The sequence below is a fragment of the Oncorhynchus tshawytscha genome, linkage group LG16 (genome assembly GCF_018296145.1).
Source record: "Oncorhynchus tshawytscha isolate Ot180627B linkage group LG16, Otsh_v2.0, whole genome shotgun sequence".
NCBI classification, from domain to species: Eukaryota; Metazoa; Chordata; class Actinopteri; order Salmoniformes; family Salmonidae; genus Oncorhynchus; species Oncorhynchus tshawytscha.
In genome coordinates this window covers 28,369,587-28,386,750 of record NC_056444.1, presented here as the reverse complement: position 1 = coordinate 28,386,750, position 17,164 = coordinate 28,369,587, and the positions used below count along the sequence as shown (strand labels likewise).

The window sequence follows — 17,164 nt, the reverse complement described above, 5'->3', positions numbered from 1 at the left end:
CTGCTCCCACTACTCGCCGCCAGTTGCGCAGATTCCTAGGGATGGTAGGGTACTATCGTACATTCTGTAAGAATTTCTCGACGGTAGTTGCTCCCCTTTCATCTCTGCTTAGTCCCAAGGCACCATTCAAGTGGTCCAAGGACTGTAACTACGCTTTTGAGTCCGCTAAAGCGCTACTTTGTAGTGCCCCAATGCTTGCCGCCCCCAACTTTGACAAACCTTTTAAGTTGGAGGTAGATGCTAGTATTATTGGGGTGGGTGCGGTTCTCTTACAGGAAGATGAAGACGGAGTGGATCGGCCCGTCAGTTTCTTCTCCCGTAAGTTCAACTCGTGTCAGTCAAGGTACTCTACAATCGAACAAGAGACGCTGGCTTTATTGCTTGCCTTACAGTTCTTTGAGGTATATGTGGGCTCCAGTGCCTTGCCTGTAGTGGTCTTCACAGACCATAATCCGTTGGTGTTCTTGAAACAAATGTACAACCAGAACCGCCGCCTTATGCGGTGGGCTCTGATTGTGCAAAGATATAATGTACAGATAGCTTATGTGAAGGGCTCGGCGAATGTGGTTGCTGACGCTCTATCACGGGTTTACTAACTGGGGATACGTTGGCATTTATTATTGCAAAACTAGGTTTGCAATTTTTGTGGTGGGCGTGTTATGTTCCCCAGATTATGTGTTGTAGTTTGTGTATTTGCATGTGTTTATTTCAGGAAATGGCTTCCTGAAATCCCTCAAGCAGCTGATTGGTCGACTCAAGGGCTAATTGGAGAGCTGACCCCGCCCCCTCGTCAAGACACAGCTGTCTCCAATTACCCATTCCTTCAGAAGCTATATAAAAGCCAGTGTTCTGTTCAGGAGATCTTTTTGTAGAGGATTTTGCTGGAGGTAGATTTGCTAGAGAGATTTGCTGGGAGGTCATTGTAGAGATTTTGCTAGAGAGAGATTTTGCTAGAGGTTGATTTTGCTGGGAGTTCATTGCTGAGAGTTGGTATGTTTTGTGAGTTTGTTGCTCAGATAGAATTTATTTGATGTCCTTTGTCTCTTAGTTTGTTTGTGAAATTGTTTAATATTCTGTTTCATTTGTTCCCAGGGGGGGAAGGGGAAGGCACCTAGGGAGTGCTTAGGCAAGAGGCCCGCGGGCATACATATACCCGTAGCATATTCGCTGTCTAGGCACACTAGGTAAGACCTGGGCGGACCACCCCTTGTATTTTGGTTAGGGCACCAGGTGGTGCTAAATTAGGTAAGTAGTGGGTAGGCAGGTAAGATAGGAGAGGGGGCTTTGAGATTTACTTTCTTTGCTTTGGTTCCGTCCAGCCCCTTTTCCCCATATTACCGTGTAAAGGAATAAAGTCCTTGTAAACGGTACCACATTCTGCTTGTTGTCATTTTTACTCGCACCTACAGTCCATACCTTTTTCGCTTCACAGAGAGTTTAGTTGTAGCAGGGTGTTGCGTTCCCTCTTCATAGAGGCGTGCGTAACAGTGGCGGTACAGTCTTCACCAGACGGTTAGCACGCTCCTCAGGACGAGTACAGAGAGCTGACTCAGGTGGCATTAAACTGAGGACACGCTCCTTCGGGCGAATGTCGTGCCTCATGCCCCAACACAACAGCTCTATAATAACTCTCTCCTCCAATTTCCCTATCAACTCACTGACTGTCTCTGATTCACTCCCTTCACTCTCCTCCAAGTTTACCTTCCTCTCCCAGACTGGCTCTGGTTCACACCTCGGCTCCGCCGACCACCCCGTGTACCCCTCCAAAAAAAAACGTTTTGAGGCTGCTTCTTGGGCCTACGTCGTGGCCGCGAACCCTGGTGTCATCGCTGTCCCTCCCTCGCTGCTTCCGTCTGCTCCCATGGAAGGCGATCCTTTCCGGCCAGGATTTGCTCCCACGTCCAGGATCCCTTCCCGTCCAATATATCCTCCCACGTCCAGGCTGTCTGCTCCTCCTGGGCACGCTGCTTGGGGTGGTGGGATGTTCTGTCACGAACGTTGTTATATGAATCGGACGAAAATGCAGCGGGGTATGGTTCCATCCTCTTTATTTGGAAGTGAAACACACAGAAAACAATAAAGCACGAAACGAAACGTGAAGCTAATCTAGTGCTCACAGGCAACTATACATAGACAAGATCCCACAAAAACCCAGTGGGAAAAGGCTGCCTATATATGATCCCCAATCAGAGACAACGGTAGACAGCTGCCTCTGATTGGGAACCATACCAGGCCAACATAGAAATAAAAAAACTAGAGCACCCACCTTAGTCACACCCGACCTAACCAACATAGAGAATAAAAGGCTCTCTATGGTCAGGGCGTGACACTCTGTGCTGAATGACTACCGCCCTGTCGCCTTGACATCCTTAGTAATGAAATGCCTTGAGAAAATTGTGAAAAATCATATTCTGAGTGTCTGAAGCATCTCGACCCATTTCAGTTTGCCTATCAGACTAGCAGAGGAGTTGATGATGCCATTCTTACCCTCCTTAACATGGTCTATAGACGTATAGAGGGTGTAGTCTCCTTAACATGGTCTATAGACATATAGAGGGTGCCAAATCCCATGTCAGGGTTCTGTTTGTTGACTTTTCTTCTGCCTTCAACACAATCCAGCCTTCCATTTTGGCAGAGACTCATTTGGGACTTCTCCTTAGATGGGGGGCTGGTTTTGTGGCTGTTGGACTTCCTGAGCCAATGGTCACAGCGAGTCAAAACAGTTCCCCACGTGTCAGACATACGCAATACCAACACAGGCTCACCTCAGGGACGTGTTTTGTCCCCACTCCTGTACATCTTGTACAACAATAGTTGTACTAGTTCCCATACTGACAGACACCTTGTTAAGTTCGCTGATGACACTGCCTTGATCAGCCTGTTGCATGATGATTTTTTATTTTTTAACCAGGTAGGCTAGTTGAGAACACGTTCTCATTTGCAACTGCGACCTGGCCAAGATAAAGCATAGCAGTGTGAGCAGACAACACAGAGTTACACATGGAATAAACAATTAACAAGTCAATAACACAGTAGAAAACAAAGGGGGGAGTCTATATACATTGTGTGCAAAAGGCATGAGGAGGTAGGCGAGTAATTACAATTTTGCAGATTAACACTGGAGTGATAAATGATCAGATGGTCATGTACAGGTAGAGATATTGGTGTGCAAAAGAGCAGAAAAGTAAATAAATAAAAACAGTATGGGGATGAGGTAGGTGAAAATGGGTGGGCTATTTACCAATAGACTATGTACAGCTGCAGCGATCGGTTAGCTGCTCAGATAGCTGATGTTTGAAGTTGGTGAGGGAGATAAAAGTCTCCAACTTCAGCGATTTTTGCAATTCGTTCCAGTCACAGGCAGCAGAGTACTGGAACGAAAGGCGGCCAAATGAGGTGTTGGCTTTAGGGATGATCAGTCAGATACACCTGCTGGAGCGCGTGCTACGGATGGGTGTTGCCATCGTGACCAGTGAACTGAGATAAGGCGGAGCTTTACCTAGCATGGACTTGTAGATGACCTGGAGCCAGTGGGTCTGGCGACGAATATGTAACGAGGGCCAGCCGACTAGAGCATACAAGTCGCAGTGGTGGGTGGTATAAGGTGCTTTAGTGACAAAACGGATGGCACTGTGATAGACTGCATCCAGTTTGCTGAGTAGAGTGTTGGAAGCCATTTTGTAGATGACATCGCCGAAGATGAGGAACATCATGGCCCGGTCCAAGGTGACTTTGTAGACAGGTGTTAGGAAATCACACTTGGTCCTCAATACCAACAAGACCAAAGAGATGTACGCTTCCTGAAGTCTATGCACAACACCTACCTCTGAAACATCTATCAGAAATCAGAATATAGAGAAATATGTTGAGAAGGAGTATTACCATAGCAAGCAAGGTACTTTGAGTCAAACAGACAGGCCTGGATGAGATCTTTAAGGTCAGGGCCCTCCGTAAGGCTCACAAAATAATTTTAGACCCAAGCCACCCCCTGTAACTGGACTTTGAACTACTCCCCTCTGGGCGCAGGTATAGGGCACCCCTCAGCAGGGAATACAGGATTAGACAATCATTTGTGCCAGGTGTGATTTCCCTCCTAAATAGTTAGGGCTAATGTTCCTATAGACTCCGTAAGCAGGCTAGTCTTTTAAAAAATATATTTTTTATTTCTGTATTTAAAAAAAAAAAATTGGTATGTAACTGTTATGAAAGTTGTATTGTCAATTTTGTTGTGTATTTAAACGCCACTTTCAATGTGTACATGACACTGCAACAAAATTTCCCCATGGGGACAATAAAGTCAGTAAGTAAATTAGCTGAATGACTAGCGGAATGTTGATCTGATTGATCTGTTGACCTCTTTAAAGAAAGGTTCAGCAATGTTCACGTATTCGTCGTCTATTTCACATGCTACCACTTGACCACTCTCTGGTACAACCAACGCCATGTTCAGGGTGTTGTACCCTGTGTACATCCCTGTAGACAGGAAAATATTAATATTAGTCTCTTCTGATATTAGAATGAGGGCAGTTAATTCAGAATTAGTGAATGTTGAAAAGATTGGCACAATGAAATATGTTACAAATAATATAGGAACATTAAAAGTTTTTATCATTACATACCAATTTCAATGGTTTTGCTGGCATTGATCAGTTTGGCCAGATTTGCCATCAGTTGTGCTTGTTCACTAGCAACCAGCATGATGCTCCATGGGTCCTCAAGGGTTTTCTGCAACATGAAGGAAGGAGGATTTTAATTTAATTTACCCTATATTTAACTAGGTAAGTCAGTTAAGAACAAATTCAATGACGGTCTACCAAAAGGCAAAAGGCCTCCTGCAGGGACTGGGATTTACATTACATTTTTTTATTTTTGTAAATATAGGACAACAAGAGAGACAACACAACACTGCATATAGAGAGACCTAAGACAACAACATAGCAAGGCAGCAAAACATAACACAGCATGGTAGCAACACAACATAACAACAACATGGTAGCAACACAACATAGTAGCAGCACAAAACATGGTACTAACATTATTGGGCACAGACAACAGCACAAAGGGCAAGAAGTTAGAGACAACAATACATCACGCAAAGCGGCCACAACTGTCAGTAAGTGTCCATGACTGAGTCTTCGAATGACGAGATTGAGATAAAACTGTCTAGTTTGAGTGTTTGTTGCAGCTCGTTCCAGTCGCTAGCTGCAGCGAACTGAAAGACGAGCGACCCAGGGATATGTGAGCTTTGGGGACATTTAACAGAATGTGACTGGCTGAATGGGTATTGTATGTGGAGGATTAGGGCTGCAGTAGTTATCTCAGATAGGGGGGAGTGAGGCCTAAGAGCGTTTTATAAATAAGCATCAACCAGTGGGTCTTGCAACGGGTATACACAGATGACCAGTTTACAGAGGAGTATAGAGTGCAGTGATGTGTCCTATAAGGAGCATTGGTGGCAAATCTGATTGCCGAATGATAAAGAACATCTAGCGAGAGCACCCTTACCTGCCGATCTATAAATTACATCTCCATAATCTAGCATGGGTAGGATGGTCATTTGAATCAGGGTTAGTTTGGCAGCTGAGATTACGATAGAGGAAATCAAGTCTAGATTTAACTTTAGCCTGCAGCTTTGATTTGTCAGATGCACAATCGATAGCGTCCTGTCGGGCTGTATCACTGCCTGGTACGGCAACTGCTCCGCCCACAACCATAAGGCTCTCCAGAGGGTAGTGAGGTCTGCACAACGCATCACCGGGGGCAAACTACCTGCCCTCCAGGACACCTACACTAGAGGCCGATTTCAAGTTTTCATAACAATTGGAAATGGGTATTTTTGGACACCGATTTTGCCAATTTTTTTTTTTTTTTTTTTTTTTACACCTTTATTTAATCTTTATTTAACTAGGCAAGTCAGTTAAGAACACGTTCTTATTTTCAATGACGGCCTAGGAACGGTGGGTTAACTGCCTCGTTCAGGGGCAGAATGACAGATTTTCACCTTGTCCGCACGGGGGATCCAATCTTGAAACCTTACAGTAACAACACAATAACGACCTGCCTCTCTCTCGCTGCTCTCCACTAGGAGACTGCCTGTTATGCGAATGCAGTACAAGCCAAGGTAAGTTGCTAGCTAGCATTAAACTTATCTTAAAAAAACAATCAATCAATCATAATCACGAGTTAACTCCACATAGTTGATGACATTACTATTATCTAGCGTGTCATGTGTGTCATCCGGCCGATTAATCGGTTTCGTTTTTTTTGGTCCTCCAATAATCGGTATCGGCGTTGAAAAATCATAATCGGTCGACCTCTAACCTACACCACCCGATGTCACAGGAAGGCCATAAAGATCATCAAGGACAACAACCACCCGAGCCACTGCCTGTTCACCATGCTATCATCCAGAAGGCGAGGACAGTACAGGTACATCAAAGCAGGGGCCGAGAGACTGAAAAACAGCTTCTATCTCAAGGCCATCAGACTGTTAAACAGCCACCACTAACATTGAGTGGCTGCTGCCAACATACTGACTCAAATCCAGCCACTTTAATAATGGGAATTGTTTGAAAAATATATCACTAGCCATGTTAAACAATGCTACTTAATATAATGTTTACATACCCTACATTACTCATCTCATATGTATTACATAAAGATGCAGTAGATGATATAGAGTACAGTATATACTGCACTCTATATCATCTACTGCATCTTTATGTAATACATGTATCACTAGCCACTTTAAACTATGCCACTTTGTTTACATACTCATCTCATATGTATATACTGTACTCGATACCATCTACTGTATCTTGCCTATGCCGTTCTGTACCATCACTCATTCATATATATTTATGTACATATTCTTTATCCCTTTATACTTGTGTGTATAAGGTAGTAGTTTTGGAATTGTTAGGTTTGATTACTCGTTGGTTATTACTGCATTGTCGGAACTAGAAGCACAAGCATTTTGCTACACTCGCATTAACATCTGCTAACCATGTGTATGTGACCAATACAATTTGATTTGATTTGATTTGTGCTGAGAGAAGGACAGTGTACAGTCTAGCCATACTCCCACGTATTTGTATGGGGTGACAACCTCAAGCTCTAAACTCTCAGAGCTGGTAATCACACCTGTGGGAAGAGGGGCATTTTTCTTACCAAACCACATGACCTTTGTTTTGGAGGTGTTCAGAACAAGGTTAAGGGTTGAGAAAGCTTGTTGGACACGAAGAAAGCTTTGTTAAAGAGCGTTTAACACAAAATCAGAATGATGTTGTTTGATTTCAAGCATTGACAAAAAAAGACTAAAACATTTAGGCACTTTTTTATGACTTAATCTAATCAATGTAATTACACCGTATTGCTGACTGCAGCTTCTCAGCACAGTGTTTGTATAGTACTGTGCTGACCTCTAGTGGCTATAGTAGCCTATTTAACTGTCAAATCAAATCAAATCAAATTTTATTTGTCACATACACATGGTTAGCAGATGTTAATGCGAGTGTAGCGAAATGCTTGTGCTTCTAGTTCCGACAATGCAGTAATAACCAACAAGTAATCTAACTAACAATTCCAAAACTACTGTCTTATACACAGTGTAAAGGGATAAAGAATATGTACATAAGGATATATGAATGAGTGATGGTACAGAGCAGCATAGGCAAGATACAGTAGCTGATATCGAGTACAGTATATACATATGAGATGAGTATGTAAACAAAGTGGCATAGTTTAAGTGGCTAGTGATACGTGTATTACATAAGGATGCAGTCGATGATATAGAGTACAGTATATACGTATGCATATGAGATGAATAATGTAGGGTATGTAAACATTATATAAGGTAGCATTGTTTAAAGTGGCTAGTGATATATTTACATCATTTCCCATCAATTCCCATTATTAAAGTGGCTGGAGTTGAGTCAGTGTCAGTGTCAGTGTGTTGGCAGCAGCCACTCAATGTTAGTGGTGGCTGTTTAACAGTCTGATGGCCTTGAGATAGAAGCTGTTTTTCAGTCTCTCGGTCCCAGCTTTGATGCACCTGTACTGACTTCGCCTTCTGGATGATAGCGGGGTGAACAGGCAGTGGCTCGGGTGGTTGATGTCCTTGATGATCTTTATGGCCTTCCTGTAACATCGGGTGGTGTAGGTGTCCTGGAGGGCAGGTAGTTTGCCCCCGGTGATGCGTTGTGCAGACCTCACTACCCTCTGGAGAGCCTTACGGTTGAGGGCGGAGCAGTTGCCGTACCAGGCGGTGATACAGCCCGCCAGGATGCTCTCGATTGTGCATCTGTAGAAGTTTGTGAGTGCTTTTGGTGACAAGCCAAATTTCTTCAGCCTCCTGAGGTTGAAGAGGCGCTGCTGCACCTTCTTCACGATGCTGTCTGTGTGAGTGGACCAATTCAGTTTGTCTGTGATGTGTATGCCGAGGAACTTAAAACTTGCTACCCTCTCCACTACTGTTCCATCGATGTGGATAGGGGGGTGTTCCCTCTGCTGTTTCCTGAAGTCCACAATCATCTCCTTAGTTTTGTTGACGTTGAGTGTGAGGTTGTTTTCCTGACACCACACTCCGAGGGCCCTCACCTCCTCCCTGTAGGCCGTCTCGTCGTTGTTGGTAATCAAGCCTACCACTGTTGTGTCGTCCGCAAACTTAATGATTGAGTTGGAGGCGTGCGTGGCCACGCAGTCGTGGGTGAACAGGGAGTACAGGAGAGGGCTCAGAACGCACCCTTGTGGGGCCCCAGTGTTGAGGATCAGCGGGGAGGAGATGTTGTTGCCTACCCTCACCACCTGGGGGCGGCCCGTCAGGAAGTCCAGTACCCAGTTGCACAGGGCGGGGTCGAGACCCAGGGTCTCGAGCTTGATGACAAGCTTGGAGGGTACTATGGTGTTGAATGCCGAGCTGTAGTCGATGAACAGCATTCTCACATAGGTATTCCTCTTGTCCAGATGGGTTAGGGCAGTGTGCAGTGTGGTTGAGATTGCATCGTCTGTGGACCTATTTGGGCGGTAAGCAAATTGGAGTGGGTCTAGGGTGTCAGGTAGGGTGGAGCTGATATGGTCCTTGACTAGTCTCTCAAAGCACTTCATGATGACGGATGTGAGTGCTACGGGGCGGTAGTCGTTTAGCTCAGTTACCTTAGCTTTCTTGGGAACAGGAACAATGGTGGCCCTCTTGAAGCATGTGGGAACAGCAGACTGGTATAGGGATTGATTGAATATGTCCATAAACACACCGGCCAGCTGGTCTGCGCATGCTCTGAGGGCGCGGCTGGGGATGCCGTCTGGGCCTGCAGCCTTGCGAGGGTTAACACGTTTAAATGTCTTACTCACCTCGGCTGCAGTGAAGGAGAGACCGCATGTTTTCATTGCAGGCCGTGTCAGTGGCACTGTATTGTCCTCAAAGCGGGCAAAAAAGTGATTTAGTCTGCCTGGGAGCAAGACATCCTGGTCCGTGACTGGGCTGGATTTCTTCCTGTAGTCCGTGATTGCCTGTAGACCCTGCCACATGCCTCTTGTGTCTGAGCCGTTGAATTGAGATTCTACTTTGTCTCTGTACTGACACTTAGCTCGTTTAATAGCCTTGCGGAGGAAATAGCTGCACTGTTTGTATTCAGTCATGTCACCAGACACCTTGCCCTGATTAAAAGCAGTGGTTCGCGCTTTCAGTTTCACACGAATGCTGCCATCAATCCACGGTTTCTGGTTAGGGAATGTTTTAATCGTTGCTATGGGAACGACATCTTCAACGCACGTTCTAATGAACTCGCACACCGAATCAGCGTATTCGTCAATGTTGTTGTCTGACGCAATACGAAACATCTCCCAGTCCACGTGATGGAAGCAGTCTTGGAGTGTGGAGTCAGCTTGGTCAGACCAGCGTTGAACAGACCTCAGCGTGGGAGCTTCTTGTTTTAGTTTCTGTTTGTAGGCAGGGATCAACAAAATGGAGTCGTGGTCAGCTTTTCCGAAAGGGGGCGGGGCAGGGCCTTATATGCGTCGCGGAAGTTAGAGTAACAATGATCCAAGGTCTTTCCACCCCTGGTTGCGCAATCGATATGCTGATAAAATTTAGGAGTCTTGTTTTCAGATTAGCCTTGTTAAAATCCCCAGCTACAATGAATGCAGCCTCCGGATAAATCGTTTCCAGTTTGCAGAGAGTTAAATAAAGTTCGTTCAGAGCCATCGATGTGTCTGCTTGGGGGGGATATATACGGATGTGATTATAATCGAAGAGAATTCTCTTGGTAGATAATGCGGTCTACATTTGATTGTGAGGAATTCTAAATCAGGTGAACAGAAGGATTTGAGTTCCTGTATGTTTCTTTCATCACACCATGTCACGTTAGTCATAAGGCATACGCCCCCGCCCCTCTTCTTACCAGAAAGATGTTTGTCTCTGTCGGCGCGATGCGTGGAGAAACCCGTTGGCTGCACCGCCTCGGATAGCGTCACTCCAGTGAGCCATGTTTCCGTGAAGCATAGAACGTTACAGTCTCTGATGTCCCTCTGGAATGCTACCCTTGCTCGGATTTCATCAACCTTGTTGTCAAGAGACTGGACATTGGCAAGAAGAATGCTAGGGAGTGGTGCACGGTGTGCCCGTCTCCGGAGTCTGACCAGAAGACCGCCTCGTTTCCCTCTTTTTCGGAGATACTGTAGAAAACCAGAATCTCTCTGTATCTATCTGGTTTGTATGTACAGTACATTACTGCTTTTCATCTCATTAACACCCTGGTTCTCCCCAGTCTTACCAGTCCAACCCTAGCCCTAGTTTCATGTCCCCATCCCGGTTCAACCCTAACACTAGCCTCAACCTCAACCCTGGCTCTAACCCAGTCCAGTCTTACCAGTCCAACCCTAGCCCTAGTTTCATGTCCACATCCCGGTTCAACACTAGCCTCAACCTCAACCCTAACCCTGGCTCTAACCCAGCCCAGCCTTACCAGTCTGAGTTTGGTCATGACAGGATGTTCTCTCAGTTCTCTCGCAACCATGGCAAACATTGATTACAGCGGGTTCAGGATTTAGCAAGTTAACCTTTGTAAAGAATTCTTTACTGTCAACATCAGGAAAAGAAATTGAAGTGCTTAAAGATGTTAAAAAGATGGATATTCTCTGAGTCTGTGCCCTTGTTTGGCATGTAAGGAAAAAACAGAATGGTGTGGGCTTACTGGTTAAAAACAGCTGAATTTGCCAGCTCAGCCAATGAGATGTGCATGAACTTGGATATTCAAATGATCTACCAACTCAGAGTTCCATGTGGGGACAAGCTGCTCTGGCTGCACCTGATGTCCAGCATGCAGACTTGCCTTTGCAGCTTGTAAACCACGTTGTGTGGAGCCTCTGTTTTGCCACTCTTTCTTGTTGGCTAGCCATCTATCTACGTTTGCAGCGATTACTAGCTAAGTGTTTCTTAACAGCCAACTCTTATTAAACACATCATTTGAAAAAGTGACTGGCGAGATAGTTGTTGCAATCCTGTGGCCTCATTTATAGCCATTGTGTAAATTGCACACGAAACTTGGTGCATGGAATATGCACGTTGTATGTATGTTTATGTGTTTTTCCGTCTACTAATCAGACCCGTCCTGGAACTGTGTACGTATAAATTAAACCCCCGCCCGAAAATGCCCATCGTTCACCTTCTATTGTGACAATAACGCCCTTATTTCCTGCATACTTTGGAGCTAGGCCAAAGCAGAATGTTAAACCTTTGCAGTGACATTTGCTGTAGGCCGTAGCTATCTAACAGACAAAACGTTTAGGTAAGACAACAACAAAGATAAATAGCTGTGGACCTTTAAACAGACCGTTTGAATTCAATAGGACTTCATGTTTTGCATTTACTTTTTCTCCAACCTACGCTGCTGCACTGCGCGAATTCTAGAACATTGTCTACTCACAGAGATGGCCATAACTTACACACTTCAATGCAAAATGTCATATGTCTGTTCACCTGTTAAATACATTCTACTGTATGTTATAAACCAGCTTCCTTTCTGTGCATAGAGCAAAATACTTGAATTAATAGCGTATCTAATTGGCCCAGTTAAACGAGAGATGCGCATGGTAATTGTTTGTAGTCTGTGGCTACTTCGGGAATATGAACCCATCATGGCCAAAAAGGTTTAAGAATTTATTCTGCAATGGCTCTGAAAATACGTATTATGTGTATAAACGCAATACCATCTGTGCCACCGTTAATAAACTGTGCTCTGGATCTGAGCTCTGGATCGGATGATTTAGTGCAAAATAGCTTGTATATTTACTACTATGAAGTGGGTGCAATTAAACGAGATATGGGACAAATAGTATACAGTACTTGTTCTAGGTCCATGTGCTAGCAACCTGGTGAGTATGAAACCATCACAGAAAAGGTCAGGAATTTATTATGCAGTGATCATGTAAATTAAATAAATAATAGCCTTGGAAATAGATGCCTATTTCTAATTATAGATAGTCTCTCTTCTCACTAACAGCAAATGATTGCATCTTGTTATTAACCTGTTTATTGTTATGAACAAGCGTGTCTAGTATATCCATAATTTTCACAATATACTAATCTAATACTTCAACCAATAGAAAGTGTGTATTTGCGGTCAAAAGTTTGCTGGAAGGTGAGCACATTTTCAAGTCAAGTTCAGTTTTTATAAATGCTAACTTTTGTGTGTACACGCACATTTTTGGTTATAGTTTGTATGTAAGGTTTATAAATGAGGCCCCTGAGCCTAAGTCTCCCCTAGTTTCCTTCTCTCTCACCCTAACATCAACATTTCTCAGATGATTTACTATCTAAAATCAGCCTTAGTTGAGCTGAATCTATATTACATAATACACATTTCCTGTAGATGTCATTTTGTGTTTCGGCCTCAGTCCCAACTGAATGAGAGATTGCCACCATTACATGACAGCTATTTACAACTTCCTATTTTCTGATTGGCTGGGTTAAGACACCAGACCAATACAATACAGTATGGTTTTAGTTTGCAAGTCATTCACACTGTTTTGCTGCTACCTGCCTGTGTGTTTCCTTTTAACTGGCTCACAACCTGCTGTGTCGTGAAACAACAACTCTAGTTTAACTTCTAGGGGAAGGGGGGGGGACTTTTCAAAACAGTTTGGGGGGGATGTGAGGTATCTCCAAGGACACCAAGCTTCTTCTGTCAATTCCCTAATTATGGATGCACAGATACAAACAAAAGCTATTTGCCAACAACTACACATAAATTAATTGAGCCATGACCTGAACTGTCTTTGGAGGAGAGATTCTCGTCCAAGATCTCTGAGTGTTGACTGGTATAGGAAAGGGAAGGGGTGCCTTGGATTGAGCGTGCAGCACTGCTCAGCTCAGGTCTTCCCATCGATGCCTTGTTTCCCACATCCTCCTTTCTGCCCCCCCACCCCCGTTGCGCTGGCCCTCTGCTTATGTGACGTTAATTGCTCCTGCTACTTGTGCCAAGAACCGACTGTTCCCTGGCACATTCCACAGACAGAACTGGGTTCCCTCAGCTGCCCTTTGTGTTTATGGAACGTGGAGATGCGTGTTGCCATGTGCAGCAGGCTTCCTCGCTCCTCTTCCTCCTCACCGGTGAAGTAGTGGTAGAGAAAAGGTGGGTAAACTGTAAACTCCAATGGGTGTTCGAGATAAGACAAACAACGATTTTATCAGGAAACCACATTTCAATTTCAGGGGACGCCACAAGCTTGGGAACCACTGCACTAACCTCCATGTCAGCTTGCATCCTCTCTGTCTGTCTAGTACCATGAGGAGTCTTCACGCCCCCCTTGGCTGTCAGCGCTTCACAGCGATACAACACTCACGGTCATACTGTGACACACACACACACACACACACACACATTGCAATATACAGTTGAAGTCGGAAGGTTACATACACCTTTGCCAAATACATTTAAACTCAGTTTCACAACTCTTGACATTTAATCGAAGTCAAAATTCCCTTTCTTAGGTCAGTTAGGATCAACACTTTGTGTTAAGAATGTGAAATATCAGAATAATAGTAGAGAGAATGATTTATTTCAGCTTTTATTTCTTTCATCACATTCTCAGTGGGTCAGAAGTTTACATACATACAGTTCATCTCTAGGAGACAGAACGCGTCTCCTTCCTGAGCGGTATGACGGCTGCGTGGTCCCATGGTGTTTATACTGTCGTACCATTGTTTGTACAGATGAACGTGGTCCCATGGTGTTTACACTGTCGTACTATTGTTTGTACAGATGAACGTGGTCCCATGGTGTTTACACTGTCGTACTATTGTTTGTACAGATGAACGTGGTCCCATGGTGTTTACACTGTCGTACCATTGTTTGTACAGATGAACGTGGTCCCATGGTGTTTACACTGTCGTACCATTGTTTGTACAGATGAACGTGGTCCCATGGTGTTTACACTGTCGTACCATTGTTTGTACAGATGAACGTGGTCCCATGGTGTTTACACTGTCGTACCATTGTTTGTACAGATGAACATGGTCCCATGGTGTTTACACTGTCGTACTATTGTTTGTACAGATGAACGTGGTCCCATGGTGTTTACACTGTCGTACTATTGTTTGTACAGATGAACCTGGTACCTTCAGGCGTTTGGAAATTGCTCCCAAGGATGAACCAGACTTGTGGAAGTCTACAATTTTTTTCTGAGATCTTTGCTGAGATCCTTTCATTTCCCCATGACGTCAAGCAAAGAGGCACTGAGTTTGAAGATAGGCCTTGAAATACATCCACAGATACATCTCCAATTGACTCAAATGATGTCAATTAGCCTATCAGAAGTTTCTAAAGCCATGACATAATTTTCTGGAATTTTCCAAGCTGATTAAAGGCACAGTCAACTTAGTGTATGTAAACCTCTGACCCACTGACATTGTGATACAGTGAATTATAAAATAAATAATCTGTCTGTAAACAATTGTTGGAAAAATATATTGTGTCATGCACAAAGTAGATGTCCTAACCGACTTGCCAAAACTATAGTTTGTTAACAAGAAATGTGTGGACTTGTTGAAAATCGAGTTTTAATGACTCCAACCTAAGTGTATGTAAACTTCCGACTTCAACTGTATACACACACACACTCTCTCTGTGTCTCTCTCTCTCTCTCTCTCTGTGTCTCTCTCTGTCACTCTGTCTCTATCTCTGTCAGAGGTCAGAAGTGAGGGATTGCAGTGGATGAAAAAAATAACTTTTTAAATATGAAACAAAAGAATTCAGGAGCATCCTGTTTTGATGTCTTTAGAAGAATGTAGTGAATAGAGTGCAGTTAAAACTAATGCGCAGTAGGAGTTGTGGTGGTAGCCCAAACGGAATGCCAGAACCTTTGAGATTGATGTTCATGATTCCTTAAATTCCCCAAGAGACCGGAGGTGTTTTGTGCCTGTGAAATAATCACATTGTCTTTGAAGGTGAATCCAGAAATGCAAAAATTCTAAGAAACTAGACTGCAGGATATAGGCTACACCCCTCAAACTCAACATGGGGCCTCAAAGACCATTCCACTGCATGTTTTTATTGTTCCCCTTTAATCAGGTGGGTGCAGTTAACTATCAGGTAGAACAGAAAACCAGCAGGCTCCGGACCTCGTAGGGTAAGAGTTGAATACCCCTGGGCTACACTATCAGCATTGTACTATAGACCTATAGGCCCACTGTAGGCCTATATGTATTTTTACAGGCGTTGTAGTGTATTACCAGCAATTCACCAGCAAGTGGCAATATTGTCTAGTGAATCTGCAGTTCTCCCAGAGCCTCTAGCCCTGTCTAATAATGGGAAGGACAGACTACAACTGCTATTCTGTAGTTTTGGGACATGACGTGTCTTATCGGCCTTGATGAATTCAGTCTATGACATCATCAGTTCAAGTATTGGACATGCCTGTAACGGCACGCCGATGACACAATAATTTAGAATTGTATTATGGGATGTTTGTGATATATCGCTTAGTTACCGCAGTCAGTTTTGTGTTCAACGCACCACCATCCTCTCAGCAGTCAGAAAGGTCTTCATGCATGACTGCTAAGTGATGTTAATCGTAGCGGAGTAGAACGTCAAGACGATTGACAGACATTTTCTCTTCCTTTTTCTGATGGGAGTTTCAATTGACATGTTTAGAGTTGTCCTGCGTTCGTCAGCTGATGTCTCCTAACATGACAGGGCTGCTTAGAGATACCTCTACACCAGACACTGTGGGAGACGGGCTTGTTGATGTTGATTTGCTCCAACTACACTGGGTGACTGTGACTGCGCCGGACCTGGGCAAAAATTGCAGAAGAATAAGTGTGCACACTGTGCACAGAAGCATGTACGCACACACACCATACACATACACACATGCATGCATGCACGCACACACATACACTGCACACTCACAAAGGACCTCTGCTTTGCATCTAGGTCATTCTCCAAGAGTTAGCTGAATTTAGATTGAGATGTAATAAAATCACTTCAAAAACATACTTTTTCAAGCATTGAAAATCTGGAATGATAGCTCTATAGAAATATAGAGGGATTAACCAATTCAATTTACAGCACAATCATCCCCCTTTTGTATTTTTAAACCCCATTGCAACAGTGACAGGGAATCTGCCACAGCATAAAACCAGGTTTGAGTGGCAGGTGGGGTTGTTTGACTTTCATCTTTTTTATTAACCTGGCATGTAAATAGATACAGATTTCAATTTCCATGGAGTCACGCGAGGAGCTGACAGACCTCGGAAACATCAAACGGTGTGCTGGGGGGCACCGGAGGCCCTGTGAAACCTCAGGTACAAGCGAGAGGTGCTGAGGTGCTAACACCTTGAGCAAGGAACCCAGGAAGACAAAATGACATTTCTTCAGAAACAATTAGTGGTCTCTCGGAATTGAAGGCAGCGACTCTTGCGGCTGTCTAATCTAACCCCCTGGCAGACTGGCACTGCTATCGGTGTCTGTGTCAGTGACACTTGGAGATTCTACGAGGTAGAGATAGATCTGCTATTTCTGGATATGCTGAGACTTGTCTGAATATTAAGTGTCACAGGAATATCTCATAATATAACTATAGTTTTTTAGGAGAAAGGAACATATTCTCTCTCCATCAGTCTGCAAATCCTTTGTCCTGCTTGTGATATGAATGAACTCACATTGCC

The 17,164-nt window shown here is 44.1% G+C and overlaps 1 protein-coding gene across 1 annotated transcript; it reads right to left on the bottom strand.

Annotated features, from left to right (window-relative positions):
* Positions 1-4,321: 4,321 nt before the first annotated feature.
* On the bottom strand, positions 4,322-10,994 carry LOC112253556 (catechol O-methyltransferase domain-containing protein 1-like). Its single transcript, XM_024425500.2, has 3 exons — positions 10,962-10,994; positions 4,620-4,725; positions 4,322-4,473 (listed from the first exon to the last, which is right to left on the bottom strand). Exons 1-3 carry the CDS (start codon positions 10,977-10,979, stop codon positions 4,322-4,324), a joined length of 276 nt encoding a protein of 91 aa, XP_024281268.1. The 5' UTR covers positions 10,980-10,994.
* Positions 10,995-17,164: the final 6,170 nt, after the last annotated feature.